Source organism: Equus przewalskii, chromosome 23 (assembly GCF_037783145.1).
Source record: "Equus przewalskii isolate Varuska chromosome 23, EquPr2, whole genome shotgun sequence".
Taxonomy (NCBI): Eukaryota; Metazoa; Chordata; class Mammalia; order Perissodactyla; family Equidae; genus Equus; species Equus przewalskii.
In genome coordinates this window covers 15897745-15918910 of record NC_091853.1, presented here as the reverse complement: position 1 = coordinate 15918910, position 21166 = coordinate 15897745, and the positions used below count along the sequence as shown (strand labels likewise).

At 42.6% G+C, this 21166-nt stretch overlaps 1 protein-coding gene across 2 annotated transcripts; it reads left to right on the top strand.

The window, feature by feature from the left end:
- The first annotated feature begins 4103 nt into the window (after positions 1–4103).
- RNASEL (ribonuclease L) lies at positions 4104–20959 on the top strand. 2 transcript variants are annotated; one of them, XM_070590889.1, is made up of 8 exons: positions 4127–4218; positions 4576–4618; positions 6244–7878; positions 12123–12208; positions 13395–13600; positions 14366–14498; positions 17709–17842; positions 18779–20959. In XM_070590889.1, exons 3-8 carry the CDS (start codon positions 6399–6401, stop codon positions 18906–18908), a joined length of 2169 nt encoding a protein of 722 aa, XP_070446990.1. In that variant the 5' UTR covers positions 4127–4218; positions 4576–4618; positions 6244–6398; the 3' UTR covers positions 18909–20959. The 2 variants fall into 2 exon arrangements, with proteins under 2 accessions (XP_008519801.2, XP_070446990.1); XM_008521579.2 differs by lacking the exon at positions 4576–4618 and having other exon boundaries at positions 4104–4218.
- Positions 20960–21166: the final 207 nt, after the last annotated feature.

The window sequence follows — 21166 nt, the reverse complement described above, 5'->3', positions numbered from 1 at the left end:
ACCCCAAATAACCAAAGGAATCCTGAGAAAAAAAGAACAAAGCTGGAGATATCACCCTCCCAGATTTCAAAATATACTACAAAGCTATAGTAATCAAAACAGCATGGTACTGGCACAAAAACAGACACAGATCAATGGAACAGAATTGAGAGCCCAGAAATAAACCCACACATCTACGTACAGCTAATTTTTGACAGAGGAGCCAAGAATATATAATGGAGAAAGGAAACTCTCTTCAATAATGGTGTTGGGCAAACTGGACAGTCACATACAAAAGAATGAAAGTAGACCATTATCTTATACCATACACAAAAATCAGGTCAAAATGGATTAAAGACTTGACTGTAAGACCTGAAACCATAAAACTCCTAGAAGAAAACATGGTCAGTATGCTCTTTGACATAGGTCTTAGCAATACCTTTTAGAATACCATGTCTCCTCAGGCAAGGGAAACAAAAGAAAAAATAAACAAATGGGCTACATGAAACTAAAACCTTCTTCACCGCAAAGGAAACCATCAACAAAATGAAAAGACAACTCACCAACTGGAAGAAAATATTTGCAAATCATATATCTGACAAGGGGCTAATTTCAAAAATACATTAAGAACTCATACAACTCAACAGCAAAAAAACCAAAGTCTCAATCAAAAAATGGACAGAGGATATGAACATTTTTCCGAAGAAGATATACAGATGGCCAACAGGCATACGAAAAGATGTTCAACATCACTAATTATTAGGGAAATGCAAATCGAAACTACAATGAGCTATCATCTCACAGCCATTAGAATGGCTATTACTAAAAAGACAAGAAGTGTGGGAGAGGATGTGGAGAAAAGGGAACACTCATAATACTGCTGGTGGGAATATAAACTGGTGCAGCCACCGTGAAAAACAGTATGGAGATTTCTCAAAAAATTAAAAATAGAAATACCATATGATCCAGCTATCCCACTGAGTATTTATCTCTAGACCATGAAAACATCAATTCAAAAAGATATATGTACCCCCATGTTCATCACAGCATTATCAACAATAGCTAAGATTTGGAAGCAACCCAAGTGCCCATCAACAGATAAATGAATAAAGAAGATGTGGTATATATACACAATGGAATACTACTCAGCCATAAAAAAGACAAAATCCTGTCATTTGTGACAACATGGATGGACCTTGACGGTATTAGGACAAGAAAAATAAGTCAGACAGAACAAAGCAAACACTGTATGATTTCACTCATAGGTGGAAGATAAACAAATAAACAAACGCATAGATAAGGAGAACAGATTGGTGGTTACCAGAGCAGAAGGGGGTAGGGGGAGTGTAAAAGAGGTGAAAATGTACATAAGTATGGTGACGGACAAAAACCAGACTACTGGTGGTGAACATGATGCAGTCTATACAGAAACTGAAATATAATAATGTAAACCTGAAATTTACACAACGTTATAAACCAATGTGACCTCAATAAAATAATTTTTTAAAAAGTTGTGATATATATATCTCCACTCTATCTACATAATGGGATATGATTTAGCCATTATAGACGATGAAATACTACCATTTGTGACAACATGGGTGGAACCTTGAAGGCATTATGCTAAGTGAAATAAGGCAGACAGAAAATGAAACACTGGACTATCTCACTTCTATGTGGTACCTAATAAAAAACAAAAAAATACCAAAAAACCTACAAAACTCATAGAAAAAGAGATCAGATTTGTGGTGACCAGAGGCAGGAGGTTGGGAGGAGGGGGAACTGGAGGAAGGTGGCCGAAAGTTACACACTTCCAGTTATAAGACACATAAGTACTAGGGATGTAATGTATGTACGACATGATGACTATAGCTAGCACTGCTGTATGGTATACAGGAAAGCTGTTGAGAGAGAAGATTCCAAGAGTTATCACAAGAAGAAATGTCTTTTCTTTTCATTGTATCTCTATGAGATGACGGATGTTAACTGAACCTACTGTGCCAATTATTTCTCATTATATGTAAATCAAACCATCATGTCGTACACCTTAAACTTATACAGTGAGAGATGCCAATTATTTCTCAATAAAACTGGAAAAAATGAAAAAATATTGAAGCTCTTAGATAAAGAGAAAAAGGTGTTCAGGGCATATTAAGTGCTGATCTCAAGGTAATTTGCTGTCACTAAGTCTTTTAAATTGGTCCAGCTATTCAAATTGCTTTGTGAAGAGAAGAAAGATTAGAAATTTAAATAACTGAGGAATGATCCCAAGGGTAAGGGATATAATGGAGATAGGTGCTAGATAATGGGGTTTGAGTCTCCATTATTTAGAAATATGTCTCTTGATTTGTAATCCCCATCCTGGTAATTTCAACCCTCCTGATTCTACTTTATTATTCTCTGTAGGATTTTTCACCATAAAACATGATATGTACAATTTACTCTCTTCTCCAAGAAGAATGAGGGCAGGTGTCTTTCTCTGTCTTTTTCAGTGATGTAGCCCAAATCCCCAGAACAAGGCATGTTACTTAATCACTTTGTGCCTCAGTTTCCCCATCTGTACGATGCGGTCAAAAATAGTACCTATCTCATAAGGATTAGATCACATGATTTTATATATATATAAAGGGCTCAGAGCAGTTCTTGGAGCTACAGAGCTACAGAAATGTTTGCTATTATCATCATCATTCTTATTACTATTATTATTAGTTCAGGTAGCAAAAGCAGAGTGTGCACAGACATGGAGGTGGGCAGCAGTGTGGTGTGACGGGGAACTGGATGGTAGTAGTGATGACATGCCTGACGAATAGGGAGAGTCAGGGACCACATCCTAAACTGAAGTCGTGTTATATGTTGCATTTCTCAATTGTTTGTGATCTATTTCTGCCTACTAAGCTGCAAACTCCACGAAAAACTCCATGAGGAACTTGTGCGGTAAATCACTGTATCCCAAGCATTTAGAATAGTCACTGGCAATATAGTCAGCGCTCAATAAATGTTAATTGAATGAACAATGGATTCAGAATTTTGAACTTTGTCCTGAAAACCATGGTGAGCCAGTGAAGCAGGGAGAACACTAGATTAGAGGCTAGGAAGCAAGTCATCAGTTTCGTACAATAAGCAATGACAAGGGCTAACGAAAGCAAGTGACTGGGTATTGGAATGAGGATGAGGAGTGGCATCGAGGTGGTGGTGCCATTCATGGAGACAGAGAGAGAGCAGGAGGAGCAGATTTAGGGGGAGATGAGGGTCTCTGTTTGGGACACGTTCAAGATTTGTGGGTCTGAAGCTCAAAAAAGAGGCTGGGGCTAGAGAAAGGCTTGGGAGTCATTGGAGTATAAGGGGCGACAGAGGCCCAGGGTCTGCATGGCCTGACACTGGGGAATGTCACGTGACCACGTTCTGCTCACTATTCATGACCCTTTCAGGAGCTGGCCTCCTCAGCAAGAACAGACAGTCTTTGAGGACAGAAATACTTTCCACTGTAGCATTCCGTATACAGTGTGCGACTCAGTGATAGGAAAAGGATCAAGAGCAGAACTTCCGCAGCAGAAAGGAACCTTAAAAATCACCTTACATGCGAGAACTGAGGCCCAGTATGGTTAAACTACCCGCCTGAGTTCACTCAGCTAAACAGCCACAGCTCTGGCTGCAGGACCAGATCTCCAGGCTGCCATTCCAGTGCCCTTTTGAGGAGCCACAGTGCCTCAGGGCGATGAGTTGCGTGCACCCAGATGAGTGGGCTTACTTAGCTTCTCTGAGCCTCCGTTTCATCATCAGCAGGATTGTCAGGGGTGAACCGGGACCATGTCGCTTGTGAAGCAATGAGTATAGTGCCAGGCATCCAGTCGTGCTCAATAAATGCTTATTTACCATTCATTTCCCTTAAGAAGATAGGGGATTTGGAATAACGTGTTAAGGATGGAGCTGGATGCTGCGATCTGAAAGGCTGAAAGATGAGCAGCACGATCTTGCATGTCTGTCATCAGCGGTCAGAGAGGAGCCACTACTTTCCTCTAGAGGGGTTAAAAGAGTTAGGTGCTCCAGCTCGCGGGCTTACGCCTGCCAGAGTGCGGGCGTGCACCCTTTTACCTCGCTCATCTCCCTTCTCCGTCCTCGCTTGGCTCCGCCCCGCTGGCTCGGTGACGTCCCCAGATGGAAGTGATTCTCCGCGGGCAACAGTATTTAAACACTAGATGTTGCCAAAGGCATACCTGCGGAGTCTTCTGAGTTTAGAAGGTAAGATGGGCAGAAGGAAGAGAGCTGGTTCTTTCAGGGATTTGTTGGGCTTTAGGGGAACGCAGCTGAAAGGGGTGTGGGGCTGGGGAGCGGAAGGAGGGATTGGGGAGCAGAGCCGGCTGGCCAGCCCCAGAGGGCTTTTCGGTCCTGAGCCCTCCTGAGAACTTCCAGGTTCTGCCACAATCTACACTTCATTCATTCAAGTCGTCTCCATGTATCAGACACTCTGGGCACCTGGAGAAAACGAAACTGAAACCAGGACTCGTCCATTGCAGTGCTTTGGTGGGGTGTCTTTTGACTTTCTTCCCTTCTCTGCTCCTTTCTTTATACCGGCCCATCTCACATCCGTTGTAACAGGAAGGGTCCGCGCAAACATTTGGCTCAAGGATTTCATTGCTGGGTGAGTGTGTGCTTGTAGCACAATTGATTAGACCTGTGGGGGTGGGACCTTTGAGACGGACTGAGTGGTGAGATTGCTAAAAAATGGTTGCTTTGTGAATTGCAGCGTATGTTGCATCGTAGCAGATGCAGTTATATAAATATTCAGGTAACAGTTTGGTGTTGTCTGATGCTTGAATTGGATCTAAATCGCTCGGATCTGATTGAGGGCAGTTGGACTAAAGGGACATCCTCAGGTTCCCTGTTTGTCTAGTAGGTATATGCACATGGATGGGGAGAATAGGATTTGTTAAAAAAGTTTTTCACGAAGGGACATAATTATCTCTACCATTTATTGAATGCCTTATTTTTGCCACTCCGCCCTCTTTAATGCACTTTATATGCGTGACCGCATTTATTGTTGCCTCCATTTCAGGGAACAGAAAATTGAGACAATAATCTAAGGTTACACAATTAGGAAGTGACAGCCTGCAGTTACCCAATCAGGGGCTCAAACTTAGATCTTGCTAAGGTGCGAGTCTCAGCTCCTTAACTACTTTATCCTGCTTGGAAGAGGAGCACACCGTGCACAGAGAAGCCTGCACAGCGCGAGGGAACACCGTGAGCTATGAGCCTTCCTGGGGTACAAGTAATGCACATTGACAAAAACACATTTTTTACTATTAAATGAAGTTTCTGGATTTTTAAATTTTTTGTTTTGTTTTCTTTTTAAAGAGGCCATCTACTTCTAGTCAGAGTGTATTTAAAGACATTGAAAGAGTTTTACTATTATAGATTTGAGAATCCTAAAATTGATCATATGCTGTGACCAGTCAAGTTTTTGAAATCTGTCATAAGCTCCATCATAAGAAAATAAGCTAAAATAAGCGAAATTTGCTGCAATGTTATTTAGAATGGTTAAAAAACTCTAATTACAAAATCTTATCTAAGAACTGCTCAGTAGTAGGGAGATGAAACAACTGTATGATGGCATATTACACAGCCGTTAAAAATGTTTTAAAAGACTTTGTAATAACATATGAAATTATTTATACTGTGGCATTAAATGAGAGGAAGAAGGATACAAAGTTACTTACCTAGCATAATCCCAACTATTCTTTAAAAATCTATAGAAAGGGGCAGGCTCCGTGGCCAAGTGGTTAAGTTCACGCGCTCCACTGCGGCAGCCCAGGGTTCGGATCCTGGGCGCAGACATGGCACTGCTCATCAGGCCACGTTGAGGTGGCGTCCCACATCCCACAACTAGAAGGACCTGCAACTATGATATACGACTGTGTATGGGGGGTTTGGGAAGACAAAGCAAAGCAGAAAAAAAAAAAAAAGAAGATTGGCAGCAGTTGTTAGCTCAGGTGCCAATCTTTGAAAAAAGAAAAGAAAACAGTTGCTTCAAAAAAAAAAAATCTATGGAAATATACTAAAATATTGAAATGTTTGTTTCTGGGCAGTGGGCTATAGATTAATAATTTTCTTATTTTTAATTTATGTATGTTTGTAATACTCTATAATAAAAAAGTTCTGTAATAAATAAGTAGATATATTTTGAAAAAGTTGCTAGTAAAATTAGTTTCACTAATTCAGATGTTTTCTCACTATTATAAAGTTACAAAGTACTTCTCTCATCCCCAGGTGGGAAGTCAGAAGACTCCAAGAGTGTTGTCCTTCCTTGTTTGCCCTACAGGAATTTCTAAGAGCTGTATGTCTCTCTGATCAAGTGCCAAGGAGATAAGTTTTCATTTTCTCAAAGAAAAGGCTAAAAGTTGTAGCCAGTGGTATTTACCATCATGGAGACCAAGAGCCATAACAACCCTCAGGGGAGACCCACACCCTCCAGCAATGGGAGGGTTTCCATGGAAGACAATCATTTGTTGATTGAAGCTGTTAAAAAAGGTGCTATGGAGCAGGTCCAGCAATTGCTGGAAGGAGGAGCTGATGTCAATTTCCAGGAAGAGGAAGGAGGCTGGGCACCTTTGCATAATGCGGTGCAGACTTACAGGGAGGGCCTTGTGGAGCTTCTGCTTCATCATGGCGCTGACCCTTGCCTGAGGAAGAGGAATGGGGCCACTCCCTTCATCGTGGCTGGGATCATGGGAAATGTGAAGCTGCTCCAACTTTTCCTTTCTAAAGGAGCAGATGTCAATGAGTGTGATTCTAATGGCTTCACAGCTTTCATGGAAGCTGCTGGGAAGGGTCACGTGGAAGCATTAAGATTCTTGTATGAGAATGGAGCAACGGTGAATTTGAGGCGAAAGGCAAAGGAGGATCAAGAGAGGCTTAGGAAGGGAGGGGCCACAGCTCTCATGGATGCTGCTGAAAACGGACATGTAGAGGTCTTGAAGATCCTCCTTGATGAGATGGGGGCAGATGTCAATGTCCGTGACAATATGGGCAGAAATGCTTTGTTCCATGCTCTTCGGAACTCGGATAATAGTAATGTGGAGGTCATTACTCGCCTTCTGCTGGACCATGAGGCTGATGTCAATGTGAGAGGAGAAGAAGGGAAGACGCCCCTGATCCTGGCAGTGGAAAAGAAGCACTTGGGTCTGGTGTCGATGCTTCTGGAACAAGAACGTATAGAGATTAATGACACAGACCGTGAGGGCAAAACAGCACTGCTGTTTGCTGTCCAACTCAAACTGAAGAAAATTGCCCAGTTGCTGTGCAACAAAGGAGCCAGCACAGATTGTGGGGATCTTGTTATGATAGCGAGGCGTAATTACGACAGTTCCCTTGTAGACTTTCTTCTCCGTCATGGAGCCAGTGAAGATTTTCACCCTCCTGCTGATGACTGGGAGCCTCAGAGCTCACGTTGGGGGACAGCCCTGAAACATCTCCACAGGATGTACCGCCCTATGATTGGCAAACTCAAGATCTTTATTGATGAAGAATATAAAATTGCTGACACTTCTGAAGGGGGCATCTACCTGGGGTTCTATGAGGAGCAAGAGGTAGCTGTGAAGCGATTCTATGAAGGCAGCGCACGTGGACAAAGGGAGGTCTCCTGTCTGCAGAGCAGCCGAGTCCGCAGTAGCTTGGTGACATTCTACGGGTGTGAGAGCCACAGCGGCTGTCTGTACGTGTGCCTTGCCCTCTGTGAGTGGACACTGGAGGAGCTCTTGGCCCATCACAGAGAAGAGGCTGTGGAAAATGAGGAAGGTGAATTTGCCCGAAACGTCCTCTTATCTATATTTAAGGCTGTCGAAGAACTCCACCATTCGTGTGGATACTCTCACCAGGATCTGCGGCCACAAAACATCTTAATAGGTGAGTCCCCAGTCTTCTCTTAGAAATTGTAAAGTCATTATTTACAAAAGGAAAAGATTTTCATTGCAGATAGGAAAGGCCTAGAGTAAAGGTAAGTTATTCAGTTTGAGGATTAACGCAACAAATTCGTAATTACAGTGCAGTGCTGCCGGTTAAAACCTTTACTCCACATGGAAGTCACAGATGCCAACAGAATGCCAGGCTAGTTTTATATTGCCCATGGCAAATACAAATATGAAGCCATGTCCTGGATGGAGCCAGCTCTAGAAATTTGCATTTGTAGAACAAAAAGAAAGAGCTGAAGAGAAATGCAATGGACCAAATATTTGTGTTCCCCCCAAATTCATATGTTGAAACCCTAATCCCAGTGTGGTAGCATTTGGAGGTGGGGCCTTTGGGAAGTGATTAGGTCACTTAGGGTGGAGCCCTCATGAATGAGATTAGTGCCTTTTTTCCCCACAATCAGAAATAATTTTTTTAAATTTTTTTGAACTAAGAGCTTTATTTTAGTTTTTTTTTTACTTTTTAAGCTAGCAGCTTTATTGAGATAAAATGGACATCATCTAAGTTTAAGGTGTAGAATGTGGTTTTATATACATACATATTTCAAATTGATTACCACAATATGATTAGTGAACACATCTGTCACCTCACATAGTTACCATTGTGTGTGCGTGTAGTGAGAGCTTTGAAGATTTACTCTCTTAGCAGCTTTCAAGTATACAAGACAGTATTGTTAACTCTAGTCACCGTGCTGCTCATTAGGTCCCCAGAACTTACTCATCTTGTAACAGGAAGTTTGTACCCTTTGACTTTCAGCTGTTTGCCCCACCCCCACCCCCGCAGTGGCCACCACCCATCTACTCTCTGTTTTTATGAGTTCAGTTTTTTTAGATTCCACATATAAGAAGTGAGATCATATAGTATTTGTTTCTCTGCCTGACTTACTCAACTTAGCATAATTGCCTTCAAGTGTCATCCATGTTGTCATAAATGGCAGGATTTTTTTATGACTGAATAATATTCCATTCTGTATGTGTGTGTATATATATATATATATATGTCACATTTTCTTTATCCATTAATCCATTGAAAGACACTTAGGTTGTTTCTATGACTTGGCTTTTGTAAATAATGCTGCAATGAACCTGCAGGTGCAGAGATCTCTTCAAGATAGTGAGTTCATTTCCTTTGGATATATACCCAGAAGTGGGATTGCTGGATTATATGGTAGTTTAATTTTTAATATTTTAAGGAACCTCCATTATGTTTTCCATAGTGGCTGTACCAATTTATATTCCCATTAACAGTACACAGTCCCCTTTTCTCCACATCCTTGCCAACACTTATTTCTTGTCTTTTTGATAATAAATATTCTAACAGGTGTGAGGTAATATCACACTGTAGTTTTGATTTGCATTTCCCTGATAAGTAGAGCTGTTGAGCACCTTTTCACGTACCTGTTGGCCATTTTTCTGTCTGCATTGGAAAAATGTCTCTTCAGATCCTTTGCCTGTTTTTTAATCAAAGTATTTGTTTTTTTGCTATTGAGTTGTATGAATTTCTTATATATTTGGATATTAACCCCATATCAGATATATGATTTGCAAATTTTTTTTTCCATCCCATAGGTTGCCTTTTCATTTTGTTGGTCATTTCTTTTGCTGTGCAGAAGATTTTTCAGTTTGATGTAGCCCCACTTTTTTATTTTCGCTTTGTTGCTTGCACTTTTGGTGTCATATCCAAAAAATCATTGCCAAGACCAATGTCAAAGAAATTTTTCCCTATGTTTTCTTCTAGGAGTTTTACAGTTCAGGTCTTACATTTAAGTCTTTAATCCTTTTTGAATTAATTTCTGTGAGTGGTGGAAGATAAGGGTTCAGTTTCACTCTTTTGCATGTGACTATCCAGTTTTCCTAATATCATGTTTTGAAGAGACTGTCTTTTCCCCGTTGAGTATTCTTGGCTCCCTTATTGGTTGACTGTATATATGTGGGTTTATTTCTGGGCTCTCGATTCTGTACCAATGGTCTATATGTCAGGTTTTATGCCAGTACTGTACTGTTTTGATTACTATAGCTTTGTAACATAGTTAGAAATCTGGAAGTGTGATGACTCCAGCTTCATTCTTCTTTCTCAAGTTGCTTTGGTGGGATTAGTGCCCTTATAAGAAGAGGTCGTAGGGCTAGCTAGCTGTCTTTCTACCACGTAAGGGCACACCTGTTTGTAAACCAGGAAGAGAGCCCTCACCTAGAACCTGAACCTGCCAACACCCTGATCTTGGACTTCCAACTTCCGGAACTATGAGAAATAAATTTCTGTTTTCTGACTCACCCAGTTGATGGTAATTTGATATAGCAGCTGGCACCGACTAACATAACAGTCAAATTATTATTGGTCACATGTGATTCAAAATAAATACATTTTTTAAAGTATTTAAGGATTCAGGAAAACTTTCTACCCACAGACCCTATATGAAAGAATTGCTGGAGGATATGTGTAAGGAAGGAGAGAAAGAGCCTGGGAGAAAACAGACTTTTCAGGGGCAAAAATGAACAAAGAAATAATTTTTTTAAGTAAGCTAAACATGTGTTGTTTTTTAAAAAATTAAAATTAAAAAAATCTTAATCCTAGATGATATCTCTGTGGTGGGAGTGAAGATGAAAAGCAGAGTGAAGGAAAAGGGGACTGAGCTTCTTGAGTGGTTGAGAGCAGGATGAAGCAGGCAGGTTTCGTCCTAGCTCTGCCCATCAACTGTTTGTTAATGTCTGTGATTACATAAGACAGGACACTAAGCATAAGCATTTAAAAAATTTTATAGCACTTTAACAATGTCTGTTGAATCTAAAAATAAAAAATTGGGGCCTGTAAAAAAAATCAAGTCTTAGAAGAGATGTGAAGTGTTCCATTAGACACTTTCAAATTTAAGTAGCAGAAAACTCACTTCAAAAGTGGCTTAAGCAAGTGAAAGGAATTTATTGGTTCAAATAACGGAAGATAACCCATGATTTTTAATCTGTGCCCCTTCGCTGCTTGATCCTCATTGCAGGCCACCTTCTGACTTCATCCCTCCTCTCCAGCCCTTGGGGCTTCTTTCTGTCAGCGCAGAATTCTCCAGGTTCCTTTCTGTCTTGGGAATTCCTACCTGGAATTCTGTCTCCCCTCCATTATTTGCTTCACTCACTTACCTGAATTCTAGATCTTTTCCATCTAAGCGTCTCTTCCTTGAAGAAGACTTCTCCCCCCCACGCACAGCCATGGAGCTCTTCTTATAATACACTTTCAGAGGATCCTGCACTTTGGCTAGCATTTTCAAAATGGCGATTAATTTTATGTTCATCTGTGTAATTATTCATTTAGTATCAGTCTTCTCGTCCAGAGACACTACACCCTGTAGGTCTGGGACTGTGTTCTCCTTCACCATCATTTTTCCCCTCATTAAACTCTTGTTGAATAATTTGATGGGCTACTTTTTGTTAGATTCTGGGTTTCCACACAACGTTGATGTCTCAGTTCAGAATAAAAGGGGTTTGAGAAGCACACAACTGCACTGGCCATCTTCCTACCTGGGGATACCCAGCGTTCTTTCTCAGACTCCTTCAAGCCAAAGGCAGGAGCCACCTCTTCGAGGACAAATCACTGATTTGCCCTCCTTTCATCTTGTTCCTGACCTCTCTCATCCATGCATCCCTTTTTTCTAAGGACTCAGTGGCTTCCTTCAAGAGAGAAAGATTCTGAAGAGGGCAAGGAGGCAGTGACTCATTACAAGCGTGTGGTTGACCCATGATAAGTGATTACAATGTCATGGTGGGCTGTGGCTAGTGGGCTCAATTTGATGGAGCGCTCTGCTTAGGCATTCTGGGATTTGGAGCCTTGTTGGTTAATTGTTCTTTAGCCATAGGCTGTAGCCATAACCCCTACCAGCAGCTCCTTTATAAATCTGTGCTCCTCACTCCTAGGAATTGCATGACTGGGGAGCTGGTTAAATTTATTCTCATCTGTCCCCACCCGCTGACCTGGAAAAAGTAAAATGTAAGTCCTGCTCTTGGCAGATACCTAATAGGTCAAACGACACAGTGCAAAGGACAGTGTTTTGAGGAGTAAACAGCAATGCAGATAGAAACTTTATTATTGCCTTCTTCAGAGATGATGGATTGCACATTGCGTTACGTACTTGTTTAAATTAATTACTCACAACATGGAGGATGAGGATTTTTAATGCAGCTCTACAAACTGTCCCTTAGATTCCAAGAAAGCTGTTTGCCTGGCAGATTTTGATAAAAGTATCAAGCTGTCTGGAGAGCCACAGGAAATCAAGAGAGATCTGGAGGTAATTTCTACAGTCAATGGACTTTTCCGTTTTCCTGCTTCCTTACGTTTTCGTTACCTTATTTGCTATGGCCAATGAGAGGCTGCTCCTATTTTATCTAGGAAGGAAAGACCTCTCAAGGCCTTCCCCTGGTCTTGCTCACGGACCTCCTTCCCTTGCAGACAATGGTGATTCTCTGGGTTGGTGTGGAGTTGCTTGTCGCTGTGGCTCCTTTCTGTGTCTCTTTGGATTTCTTCCTTCCAAATAAATTGCGCATGCTGCACCTCTTCTAGAATCACCTCCAAGAGGTATCTCCAAAATACCTCCAAAATTCCTGCGGGAGGTATTTTCTGCTTAATGACAAGGTAAATGAGACTTTTTTCGCCCACTCCATTCAAACTCTGAAGAGGGCAGACACTAAGCCCTCTGAGACACCTGGGAGGGATGGGCTCGATCCATAGCTCCAAAGAGACTAAGCCTGGTCCAAAAGGTTAAGACCCTGAAATAACTGTTTCTCCTGGGAAGAGACAGAGCCTGGCCTCTGCAGCCAAAGCTCCCAGAGCGGTTCCGACCCTGGGGGAGCAGATCTCTCTGGAGAGTTCCCCAGGCTGTTGAACTTTCAACCCAGTGAGCAAGAGCTCTGCATCCCTGTCCAAGCTTTGTGGTTCCACGGCTCCCGATTTCAGCTCCTTCCCTGACTGGTGTCTTGCGTGGTACAGGAGTTCCTATGTTGGCCTCCTTCTCAGCCTTTCCTCCCTGCCGTGGCCTACCTCCTGGGGCCGTTACTGTGTCCCGCTGGACCTGAACTGGCTGCTTTATCTGCTACCTGTCATATCCCCCACCCAAAGTCCCCATTCCCAGCCAGATTCCTGGCATTCCCCTTGTGTTTCAAAAAACGTTTTCCCTTTTCCCAGTTTATCTAAATTCTATCTATACTTTAAGGTCCATCTCGAAAACTTCTTCCTCTAAGCAGTCTTTCCTGCCAAGTTTGGCCCAGAATTATCTTTTGCTCCTTATAAACCGAAACTGTGGGGATCACGTATTGCCTTGAAGAGTTCTCAATGCACAAACCTATGTCTTTTCTTCCCCTGTGGACTCCTCGAGATTCCTCCCATTTTCCATTTGCTCGTAGCCTGCACCACACCCTCTAAGGTCACCCAGATAGAGTGGGTAAGCACCTTTGGCTTCATTTGTGGCTTTTGTGCAGGCCCTTGGACTGCTGGTCCTATATGTGGTAAGGAAGGGAGACACCCCTTTTGAGAAGCTGAAGACTAAGAGTAATGAAGAGGTGATTCAACTTTCTCCAGATGAGGATGCTCGGGACCTCATTTGTCAACTGTTGGACCCTGGGAAAAATGTGAAGGACCATCTGAGTGGCCTGCTGGGTCATCCCTTCTTTTGGAGTTGGGAGAGGTAAGTAAAACTTGAGTGCACCTTAGGGGCCTCCAGAATGGAGACAGTGAGTGTATTAGTCAGGGTTCTTATGTATTGATATTTATTATGAGGAAATGGCTCATGCAGTATTGAGGCTGAGAAGTTCCGCGATCTACCGTGCGCAAGCTGGAGACCCGGGAAAGGCAATGGTGTAATTTAGTCCAAATCAAAAGGCCTGAGACCCAGGGGAGCTGATGATGCAGATTCTAGTGAGGGTCTGAAGGCCTGAGAAGCAGGAGAGCTGAGGTCCAGAGAAGACTGATGGCCCAGCTGAAGCCGTCAGGCAGGAAGGGGCCAATTCCACCTTTTGTTCTACTCAGGCCCTCAATGATTGCCTGCCGCCCACTCGCGTCAGGCTTTGCTGAGTCAGCTGATTCAAATGCTAAGGACATCTGGTAACACGCTCACAGACACACCCAGAATAATGTTTAATCTGCGGCCAGTCAAGTTAACACACAACATTAACCGTCAGGGGGAGGTGGTGTGGGCAGGGGCATCAGCAGACCCAGGCTTTCCTCTCAGCTTGGCATTTCCTGGCTGTGTGTCCTTGGAGTGGTGACTTAACCTCTCTGGATTCTGGTTTTCTCTTCTGAAGAATAGAAAAAGAGAGAAGAGAAACCTGCTCCTCCCATCATGCAGAATTTTTAGAGAAGTGGTTTTACTACTTTTATCAAAACCCAAAATCTAACTGTTTTCTTTTTCTGGAAAGAGTGGGAATGACCATGTTAATTCTCTCATCTTCAGCCGCTATAGGACTCTTAGGAATATAGGAAATGAATCCGACATCAAAACGCGAAAAGCTAAGAGTAACATCCTCCAACTACTCGAACTTGGAAAGTCTGAACATTCCAGAAGTTTTGTCCAGTGGACTAGTAAGGTATGAACAATTCCTCTGCTCTGGGAGTTATTCCAGGGATAAGAATCTGTGTAATGTGGTAGGTTTTCTAACTTCTCAAATTCTATTGGCCTGGCCCTACCAAGAGGTGAGAGAGGGGGTTTTCCTTCGCTTCCTTCCCATCCCTGAACTTTTGGGTCTCTGCTCTCTCTTTCAGAAGCCAGGTCCTCCGAACAGCCTCTCATCTAGTCTCCTCTTTAGGGTGGCTTTGTCCCGTCCCATAAGCTTTTTCCTTTTCTCTGGCTCTTTCCCTCAAACCTTGTTTTCTGAGAGCGGCGTGGCTAATAATCCTATTACCATTGTGACAAGAGCAGCTGATTAAATAGAGCTTTTAACCCAAAGGAGGCACTCCGCTGTGAGGTGTTTCAGTCCGGGCAGAGACTCGCTGTCTCCGCTGCCTGTGAACAGCCCAGCTCCGAGGATCCACGTACACTCCTACATTCTGCCTGAGAAAACAGACTACACAAAAAGATCATCCTTCAAATTCCTCTTCTTCAAGGAAAGGTCCACTTAACTTGAACTAAATATGGTGGAAGATAAAAAATGAACCACCATCTAGATCTAGTCAGTACTATCACAACTTTTCGTTATTATCAATTGGCAGACATGTATTAACTACCAGTTATGTGCTAGGCCCATGCGAGGCCATGGATATACAAAGCAGAGTACGGCATGGTCCATATGGGGCCCAGAGACCCACAGAAACGATGGCTGTGTGATACCTGCTGGGCGCCCCAGAGACGCATGCAAAGCACTATGGGAGAATCTGTAATCTTCAGGTCTTTGAGACCAACAGCTTCCCTCTCTTAGGCCTGATTTAGGACTGTGCTTCTCCCATACCTTTTTGTTTCTGGGTCTCATTTTGTTTTCCTTCTTTCACTTGTCTCTAGACTACACGTCAAACTCACAATTGTTGGCTTAATGTCTTTCTTGCTACCCTGTAAGTTCCATGAGGGTAGAGACCATCCCTTCTCTGGTTTGTTATTGTATTCCTGGCATGGAGTAGGTGTGCCATGACTCTTTGCTAAATGAATGTCTATAAAACTTCAGCTTAAACTTAAATTTGTAGAATCAGAGAAATTTGAAACCAGAGCAGATGATAGTAATCGCTAATGATTATGTAGTGCTGACTATATGGCCTCTATAGTTCTCAAGACTTAGGTGAGGTACCACACTTAATCCTTGAAACAACGTCTGAGGCCATTATCTCCATTTTGCAGATGGGCAAAATGAGGCACAGGCAAATAATTTTTCGAAAGACACAGAACCAGGAAGGGTTGAGGCAGGATTTGAAGCTGGGCAGTCTGGCTGAAGAGGCCATGTGCTAAAGCCACTCACTGCGAAAAGCTATGATGCCCTCAAGTCCACCATCTCGTTTAATTGCTGAGGAAATTGAGGCTCAAGAGGTGGAACCCGAAATAGTCAGAACTGGAAAGTCGGAGATTGGCAGAGCTGGGAAGAGAATTCTGTTCTTTCGTTTCCCAATTCAGTGATTCTTCATTGACTTATGTTGAATTTTGATTGACTTTAATTCTTATGTTTTAGTTTCCATTTTAGGCTTGGTTTTCCTGTTGATTTTAGTGACTGGCCCATGTTCACAGCTGTACTACTGTTACCGAACCTGGAGTGAGTTCACTCACCCGTTGCACAGCAAGCCAAGCTCTGACACCGGGTGTAGTGGAAGAAAGTAGGAACTTTATTTTTGCACAGCGCTGAGCAAGGAGAGAGGGCAGCTAACACTCAAATCCCAAACTCCTTGAAAAGCTAAAAGGAAGGGTTTTTATTTGGGGTTTTAGCTGGTCGGAGCTTTCCCACCAGCCTGTCTTTGGCCTTGAGACACTTGCAGAGAGGAGGAAGCCTGTGACCTTGCTGGTCAGCAGCTTTTCCCCAGCCCATATCTCTTTGCGGGAGGAAATAGTCCAGGTGCTTGTCCTTGACAGTGTCTGTCTCCATGGAGAATAGTGGATTCTGGAGCCAGGAAGCCAGAGAGTAAGCCGGGAATGAGTGTTTTGGTTTTAACCCCATGTATGCTGGGTTTAATGTGGGGAAACTGATATCAGGGTCGGTATCACTACCAGCTTTTGGCAGCACAGGTCCAGAGCCCAAGTTCTCCAGCGTATACTCCTGCCTTCTCTCCATCAGCTGCCCCGTCCTGCCACGTGTGCGTTGCTCGGCATTTCTCACACGTGCTCTGCACAGCGTACACTCAGGCAGGCTCAGCAGGTCTTCACTAGTGTTGGTCTTGTCACCAGTTACTCTTCCTAAGGGACCCTTTGGCTTCATGGTTGTAGCATTTTGTTCTTTTACACTAAACTCTTACTAACTATGAGAGCCATCTACAAGGGTACACGCACAAAGAAGAAGGCACTCACATGAGAGAAGTTGCCCTGGGACACCTGGAGGCAACAAGAGACATGTAACCTTTGGAGGTATAATTAAAAACAAAATAAAACAAAAAACAACCAGCTCACTTTGGCAATGGCTACCAGGCCTGGTTTCAGTTTGGACAACCATCTTTGAGGAGGAAATGCAGGGGCTGGCCCTGTGGCTCAGTGGTTAAGTTCACACACTCTGCCTCTGTGGCCAGGGGTTTCACTGGTTTGGATCCTGGGCACGGACATGGCACAGCTCATCAGGCCATGCTGAGGTGGCGTCCCACATAGCACAGCCAGAAGGACCTACAGCTAGAATATACAACTATATACTGGGGGGCTTTAGGGAGAAGAAGAAGAAAAAACAAAAAAAAAGAGGAAGATTGGCAACAGATGTTAGCTCAGGTGCCAATCTTAAAAGAAAATTTTAAAAAAAGGATGAAATCAATCAAGTACGAGTTTGGAAGGGTGGCCATGAGGATAAAAATACTGTATATTACAATAAGCAAATTTCCTAGTATAGTAGCCAAAGATTTTCTAAACCATGTTTTAATATATTTAATTTCTTATAAAAACAATTCTCTTGGGAAACAGATACACAAATTTAAAGTTATTTATAATCCCACATCCATACACAACTACGGTTAGCAGTTTGGTGTATCGTCTTCACTTCCAGTCTTTTCTTTCTATTAATTTGTTTTATTAATTGGTGGTAATTTTAGCATATATTCAAATTTGTATTTTGCCTTTTTGCAGTAACATTCCATCAGGATTTATTTTGTGTTGCTCCTACATTTTTGCGTAATGTTTTGCTTTTTAGATTGACAGCTGTGTTATGCGACAGATGAATAAATTTTATGAAAAAAATGGCAATTTCTATCAGAACACAGTGGGTGATCTGCTAAAGTTCATCCGGAATTTGGGAGAACACATTGATGAGGAAAAGAATAAAGAGTAAGTATTGTTTTCGTTCCTGTAAGTTATATATGAGATGAGAATGATTTTAAAAATCCAATTCTAAATTTATATCTGCTATTTGATGGGAAGAACAAAATTTATTCTGATGAAAGAAAAGTAATTCCTCCCCTTTGTTCAGAAAAGGACCATCACAAGGGTCTTACAATGAACCATGGACACGCTCAGCAGGGTCTCATCTTCCTTTTTTCTTTTTTTTAAGATTGGCCCTGAGCTAACATCTGTTGCCAATCTTCCTCTTTTTCTTCTTCTCCCCAAAGCTCCCCAGTGCACAGTTGTATATTCTAGTTGTAGGTCCTTCTAGTTCTTCTATGTGGGACGCCACCTCAGCATGGCTTGATGAGCAGTGCTAGGTCTGCACCCAGGATCTGAACCGGTGAACCCCGGGCCGCCAAAGTGGAGTATGCAAACTTAACCACTTGGCCACAGGGCCGGCCCCTCATCTTCCTTTTTAGCTTATCCTGAGCCCCCTGTGAACAGAATGTTAGTGACTCCCTTGTGTGAAGAAACACAGAGGACTGGGCAGCTGGGTGAAGTGAATATAGCATTATAAAAGTCTAGACGTAGCCCCATGTTAGTTAAATCAGCTTTTGTTGCCAAAAATGTTAGGTGCAAATTCACAAAAAACTTGGTTTCCAGGGCTCTTTTGGATTTTGGAATTGTGGATGAGGGATTGTGGAATTGTATTATCTCCATTTTATGGGTGATAAAACCAAGGTTCACAAAAATTAAGTTGCCAAAGTTTGCATCGTTAGTTGAAGAGTCAGGCGATGAACCTTGCTCTCAGATTCCAAAGTCCGTATTCGTTTTGCCGTAGAAACCAGGGGGCAAAGAGATCTCTGGAACCGGGTGCTGTGGGGTGTGGGGGGAGAAGAATTTGAGGCAAGCATGCCAAAATATTTATGTTCCTTTCAGGATGAAGTCGAAAATTGGAATACCTTCCCAGTATTTTCAGAAGAAGTTTCCTGATCTGGTCATCTATGTCTATACAAAACTACAGAACACAGAATACAGAAAGCATTTTCCAAACACACAATCCAAATAAGCCTTGGTGTGATGGAGGCAGAGGTGTCCAGCACCTGAGTGTGGCTGAGTGCTGACCGAGCCTTGTATAATCCTGGGCAATTCACAACTCTCTGGGCCTCTTAACTAACCTGGTTGCTTGTAAGGAATGAGTTGAATGGCTGATATGTCAGTTCCTGGTACAATGGTTGGCGTTTCCCACATGTTTATGACAAAAAAAGTATATGCTCCAATTACTCTAGTTCTTTTTAAGGGTAAAACTTAGTGGCGGGAGCTGGAAGTGCATTCTGCCGATTCCTCTTGTCAATTGCACCAAAGGAGTGGGTGCCTAGACCTCTAAGGCTATATGTTTCACATCAGTTATCTCATGTAATTCTCACAATGACCGTGCAAGATAGGGTTGATGTCCCCGTATAAGAACTGACAAACCTGAGACTCAGAGAGTTTGAACTACTTGCCCAAGATCATACAACCTGTACAGAGCACTGTGTAAAGGGATGTGGTGGTATTGTTACCTCTTACTTGGGCACCTTAAAACTTAGTTACTATCCCAGGGCTCTTCTGGATGAGACCCAAAAGGAATGCCAAAGGGGCTCTGGGTGGCTCATTCATTTATTCATTCAATATTTGTTGAGCATGTAATACTTGTATGAATTCCATTCCTTCTAGAACCACTTGCACTGGTTTTCTATGACCTTAAGGCAATAGTTCTTAACTGTGGGCAGTTTTGCCCCTCAGGGCCATTTGGTAGTGTCTGGAGATGTTTCTGGTTGTCAAAGCTGGGAGGTAGGGGGTTGTTACTGGCATCTAGTAGGTAGAGGTCAGGGATGCTGCCAAACATTCTACAATGCCCAGGATAGCACATACCCTGCACCTCCCGAATTATCCAGCCTAAAATATCAGTGGTACTGAGGTTGAGAAACTCTGCCTTGAGAGGCTGGGACTCTTTTGAACTGGCTTGGGGCCCGGGACCCTGGAGTGTGCGGACCATCTCATGGAGGAGTGACTCAGATTTGTTTTCTTGCTTTTGGATCTGTAGTGAGACAGTTCCAGTGTCACCTCCTCAGGAATTGATCTGACCACTCTCACTTTCCACACCCCAGTGTGAGTCCTCTTTCTGGCTCCCTAGCACCCCTAGCCACATCAGAGCACGCCTCTCTCCACCTTGAGTGTGCTTTTTTCCCACTGGAATCTAAGCTCCTGAGGGCCAATAATATATATTTTTTTGATTTGTGTCATTACTGCCTAGTAAATTGTCTGCCCCACGGTAATGTTCAATAAATATTCATTGAATAATAAATGAACCATCTTCATAGATGAGTAATAATGGTACCTTATATTTTCATGGTCATTTATAATTTATAAATTACACCTGCGTATCTCTTTTAGTTTTAAAAACAATCCCGTAAGGTGTGTGTCATCATCCTCATTTTGCAGATGAGGAAACTAAGGTTAGAGACATGTTGGTTGACTCTAATACATAACTAGGAGGTGTCACTCTCTTGATTTGAACAGATTTTTTGGGCTTAAGTCTAATGTTCTTTCCATTACCCTCACTGTGGTGGTTAAGGTGGAGCTTTGTAATGGGAAGAGCTGGGAAAAAACCGTATCTTAGGCATTCCTGAAGAAGAGGTAGTCTAAAGTGGATGTTACGGAATGAAGTTAAGAAGTACTGGAAGAAACAAGCTTAAGGGTTTTCTTTAAGGGGCTGGCCCCGTGGCCGAGTGGTTAAGTTTGCGCGCTCCGCTGCAGGCGGCCCAGTGTTTCGTTAGTTCGAATCCTGGGCGCGGACATGGCACTGCTCATCAGACCACGCTGAGGCAGCGTCCCACATGCCACAACTAGAAGAACCCACAACGAAGAATACACAACTATGTACCGGGGGGCTTTGGGGAGAAAAAGGAAAAAATAAAATCTTTAAAAAAAAAAAAAAAAAGATTTTGGGAGCAGCAGGATTGATTTAGGTTTTAACATTAAGCTTTGGTTTTATGATTTGTAGTGAGTACCTGGATATGTCAATCAAAATGCCTATTTGTAAAGCATAGTCAATAAAACTTTGAATCATCTTATAAAGTCTGATTTTCTCCAAGTGATATTTCCGCTTTTGAGAGCAAAAGTAGATATAGTGATATCTGCTATAGAAAATGTTCAATGAGTAATTACTCAGTAAGTTTTAAGAAAGGGCATCCTTCTCAAGGCCATGGCTCTTGTGGTCCCCTCTGCCTGGAGTTTTATTCTGCCAATCTTTGCATGGCAGTTCCTTTTCATCTTTTAGGCTCA

Coding starts and splice junctions, on each gene's coding strand:
- RNASEL (XM_008521579.2), top strand. CDS start 6,399: ATGGAGACCAAGAGCCATAACAACCCTCAGGGGAGACCCACACCCTCC. Junction 7,879..12,122: donor GCCACAAAACATCTTAATAG/GTGAGTCCCCAG, acceptor ACTGTCCCTTAG/ATTCCAAGAAAGCTGTTTGC. Junction 17,843..18,778: donor GATGAGGAAAAGAATAAAGA/GTAAGTATTGTT, acceptor TGTTCCTTTCAG/GATGAAGTCGAAAATTGGAA.